Source organism: Galeopterus variegatus, unplaced genomic scaffold (assembly GCF_000696425.1).
Source record: "Galeopterus variegatus unplaced genomic scaffold, G_variegatus-3.0.2 Scaffold367, whole genome shotgun sequence".
NCBI classification, from domain to species: domain Eukaryota; kingdom Metazoa; phylum Chordata; class Mammalia; order Dermoptera; family Cynocephalidae; genus Galeopterus; species Galeopterus variegatus.
The window spans coordinates 576,498-580,348 of NW_007726478.1; the positions used below are offsets into that span (position 1 = coordinate 576,498).

Consider the following 3,851-nt stretch of genomic DNA (forward strand, 5'->3'; position numbering starts at 1 on the left):
CGGCGCCGTCGCGGCCTCCTGTGCCCGACACAGCCGCGCTGACAGCAGCAGTAGCAGCAGCGGCAGGAACGGCGGCAGCACGCGCGGCCCCATGGCCCGACGGAAGCGCTGGCGGCCCCGCCCCCCTCGGCCGTCACTCTTGTGCGCGACCAATGGCCCGCGGGGGCGGGGCCCGTCCCGGAAGCGCCAGCCTGCCCTTCCCACAGTACCCCGCGGCCGCGCCACTGCCCCTGCCGGCCTGGGCCTGTCCATCCGATGCCATAGCCTCAGTCCCGCCCGACCTGGCCACCGCCTGCGCTCAGGGCCGACCTGCTGCTCCGCCAAGCCGGGCAGCTCAGCGGGTGGCGAGCTCCCTCCCGGTCGGTGACCGCGCGGTGCTCCTTTGTCCAGCCCCTGCCCGAGCGGCTATCCTCTACGTGCGCCCCCGCCACCTCTCCCGGGGCCCACCCTTCACGCCGCACCCCAAACCACACACTGCGCCTTGTGGGTGCACACATGGGCCATTTATTCAAATCCAGCTCTCCTTAGTGTCGCCCTGCCGCGGGCGAGACCTGCTGCTGCGACGGCCGCTAGCACACCCAGCACAGGATGCTCGTCCTGCTGGAAGCACCCGCAGCCTGCTGACGAAGCGCCTGCGGGAACGGGGAGCAGGGCTGAGGCGGAGAGGACAGGGCCCGGCACACGCCCTCGTCGAAAGCCCCCCCTCCCAGCCCGAAAGCTGCTCCCCAGGTGGGATCACGAGGAGCACGAGTCCAGGAGAGGAGAACCAGCAGAAAGGCCAGGTGCAGGAGGGCAAGCGGGCCCAGGCACCACTAGCAACAGAAGGCCTCAGGGCTGCATGTTGCCCACCCCAAAAGCACTTACAGGGGATAAGCCTGAAGAGCAGGCAGCTGGGTCTCTGACTGTGATTCCAGGTAAAGTCCCTCCTGGGACGGTGACCCTGCAGGTCATCTCTGCTTTCAGGCCAGCCTTCCCTGTGTCCCAGCTGGGTCCCCTTCAACCTGTCAAAGCAAAGGAGCGTTATTTCTGATGTCCGTGCTGGGGCTCACGGCTGCCCCTCCCTGCCTCCCCCAAAATCATCCACAGCACCCAAGAGGGTCTCAAGCTAGTCACAGGGCCATGACGTCAGAGGCACCGTCAAGGGCCAGCGTGCCCAGGGCGGGTCTGCACCTGTGGAGATACGGCCAGAGCCACGTTCCACCCTTAAAGCAGAGCCAGCTGCCCACTTGAGATGTAGCTGCTTAGAGACCGGTGAAGGTTCCGGGGAAAAAAACTAATGGTGGCCACAGACATCAGAGAAAGCCAGTTAGGAGCATGACTCAGGAGGTCTGGAAAAGACTGTCAATTGATGAACAAAAAATCCAAAAGGCAGGGTGTTCGGTGGTCTCCAATCCTGCTTACGGATAGTACCTATGAGCGAGGCGTCTGCCCGCAGCCGCTCACCTGGCCGAAAGCGGGGAAGGGCAAACAGCCAGGCCTGACTTTAGGTGTAGCTTAATTTTTAAAAATAAAAAAAAAAAAAAAAAGGAAAAACAAAAACAGTCAAAGGAACATTCCCCGGGTACATAACTTTACTTTCAAATGAGCTCTCAACAAGAGGAGGGATGTGGACACGAGCGAAAGGCGTTACCTCGAATTACAGGGCTATCTCCACATATGAGCTAGCCAAGGGAGCAGCTTGCGTCTCAGAGGTTTCTGTTGGGCGCACAACACTTCTGTCCTCCGAGGGCTGCAGCTTCCATAGGCTAGCAGAGAACGCTCAGAACTTGTGAACCAGCAGCAGAGCTAGCTAACGAGCCCGTCAGCCTGCAGTCGCCCAGGGACGCCATGTGCTGTCCACTCTGGCCTGCTTCTAGACCAAGGCTGTCCAGGTCAGTTTCAGGTGCCCGCATGTACACTGTCCCTACTAAGTGGCCCGCCCCATTGAGCTCTCTGGCTGCCACCACCAGCAGCCTCCCAGGGCTGCCCTGCAGTCCGAGCTGCCCGCTCCCGTCACCCACCTGGCTCACCTAACGGGACCGATGGCAGTCAGCTTTACTCTGCCTTTCCTCGTCTACCTCTCTGCAAGTCTCAAGTCGGACTTACAGACCTACCACTCCTCAAACTGCTGTGCTCAGGTCTGACTGCGACAGCCGCAGCAGGGAGTGTGTTGTGCAATGAAAGGGAAATTGTCAGAGCAAGGTTCGTTTCACACGGTCTTTTAATCAGCTTCGTAAAGCCAAAGAAAACTGCATACAAGAATTCCTTAGCCACTGCAAATACAACATCAATGGAGGATGCATACGTCTTCCGATAAAAAAGGACAATATAAATAAACATCTTCAAGAACCTCTCGGGGACGTCTGCACGTCTACCGTGGGCATACAGGGCACAGATGGGTGTACAGGCCGGGGCTCCAGGGCAGCCTCTGCCACCCCAGCACGGTGTCCTACCACGCTACACTCAGAAACATTACATGGAGTTGGAAAAAAGCCACAGCTTGCTCAGCTTCCGACAGAGCGGATTCAGAGTTCGATCTCAGAGCGAAGTGAACCGGGGCACCCAACCTCACTGGGCCGACCCCACTAAAAAGATAAAAAAGGCAACACAACCAAAAAATAAAAGAACCTAAAACGAAAACCAAAAAAAAAAAAAAAAACCCCAAACCCACATAACCCCCGACGACTTTTTCTAAAAATTCATGGCTCACGGTAAAAAAAAAAAAAAAAGAAAATCTGAAGAGCTTTTCAAAACGTTTTTAAAACCCTTAAAAACGGACAGCGCTTCCTTTAAAAAAAAAAAAAAAAAGTCTACCGATGAGGCCACGTCGGGGGTCAGAAGCAGGCAGGCTGGGTGTGACAAGATCAGAACTCAAATAACTACAAAAGTGGGCATACAAGGAGGTGTGTTCACTACACATGAACGATTCAGCGAAGCTCCCAAAATCTTTAAATATACAGCCATTGGAAGGACGATCTCGAGCAGGAAGGATTTTTACTCGTTGTGTGTAGCTGAGGACAAGAAGCAGGCACAGTGTAAAGGCACTGAAGCACACAAGAGGCAGCATTTCACACCCCTGAGTCCAGACCTGGAGGGCTCGACCCTGCGGCTTGGGAGCAACCAACCCCCCCTACAGCCGAGGGAGGCCGTGACCGGGCGGACACGCATGCACCTATGCTGGGCTGCTCAGCAGGTCCCTCTCTCTCCCTTTCGTTTCTGGTCAGTCTGATTTGGCTTTTATGTTCTGTGGCAGAAATAGCTCCGAGAGGACAGACTTGTTCTTTATGGGCAAACACGGTGACAAGATCTGAGCATCAAGCCTAAGTTGCTCGCAGAGGGCACCAAGCTGTACACAGCTCCCACCGCAGGCCACGGCAGCGTGGCGCCCTTGGAGCGTGACTTACCGTAACTGTCGTAGCTGTCTCTGTAGGACCCACCCGAGCTCCGGTCACCATAGCCACCCTGACTCCGGCTGCAGAAAAGACACGTGGGAGCTGGACGGCACCTGTCTACTGACACTCGCCTGGGGTACACTGTGCTGCCAGCCACCCCCCCATGCCAGCCATTCATTATGGGGACGGTTGCAGGGTACTTTAGACAAAGGTCAAAAACCACCCCCAGCTAGGGCCGGCCCGTGGCTCACTCGGGAGAGTGCGGTGCTGATAACACCAAGGCCCCGGGTTCGGATCCTATATAGGGATGGCCAGGTTAGCTCACTGGCTGAGCGTGGTGCTGACAACACCAAGCCAAGGGTTAAGATCCCCTTACCGGTCATCTTTAAAAAAAAAAAAAAAAAAAAAAAAAAAAAAAAACCCCCCCCCCCGGTGCTCCCCCCCCCTCTCCTCCCCCCCAAAAATTTTAGGGGGCCCCCC

The 3,851-nt window shown here is 56.8% G+C and overlaps 2 protein-coding genes across 3 annotated transcripts in view; both read right to left on the bottom strand.

Moving 5' to 3' along the window:
- Positions 1–93, bottom strand: part of LOC103586723 — a 21,787-nt gene extending 21,694 nt beyond the window's left edge. The window contains exon 1 of the mRNA XM_008568034.1: positions 44–93. Coding sequence (XP_008566256.1) covers positions 44–93 — 50 coding nt within the window. The remainder of the gene's footprint in view (positions 1–43) is intronic.
- Positions 94–481: 388 nt separating this feature from the next.
- The window catches only part of CIRBP (cold inducible RNA binding protein), a 4,589-nt gene continuing 1,219 nt past the window's right edge, over positions 482–3,851 (bottom strand). The window contains exons 5-7 of one of the 2 annotated variants that reach the window (XR_550173.1): positions 3,384–3,451; positions 865–1,001; positions 482–632 (exon numbers count right to left, since the gene is read on the bottom strand). Coding sequence is in view for 1 of the 2 variants with exons in the window: in XM_008568028.1 (XP_008566250.1) it covers positions 2,974–2,990; positions 3,384–3,451 (85 nt within the window). In the remaining variant the exon portion in view is untranslated. Of the gene's footprint in view, positions 633–864; positions 1,002–2,644; positions 2,991–3,383; positions 3,452–3,851 lie in introns of those variants that run through there. The other variant, XM_008568028.1, reaches the window with a different exon arrangement.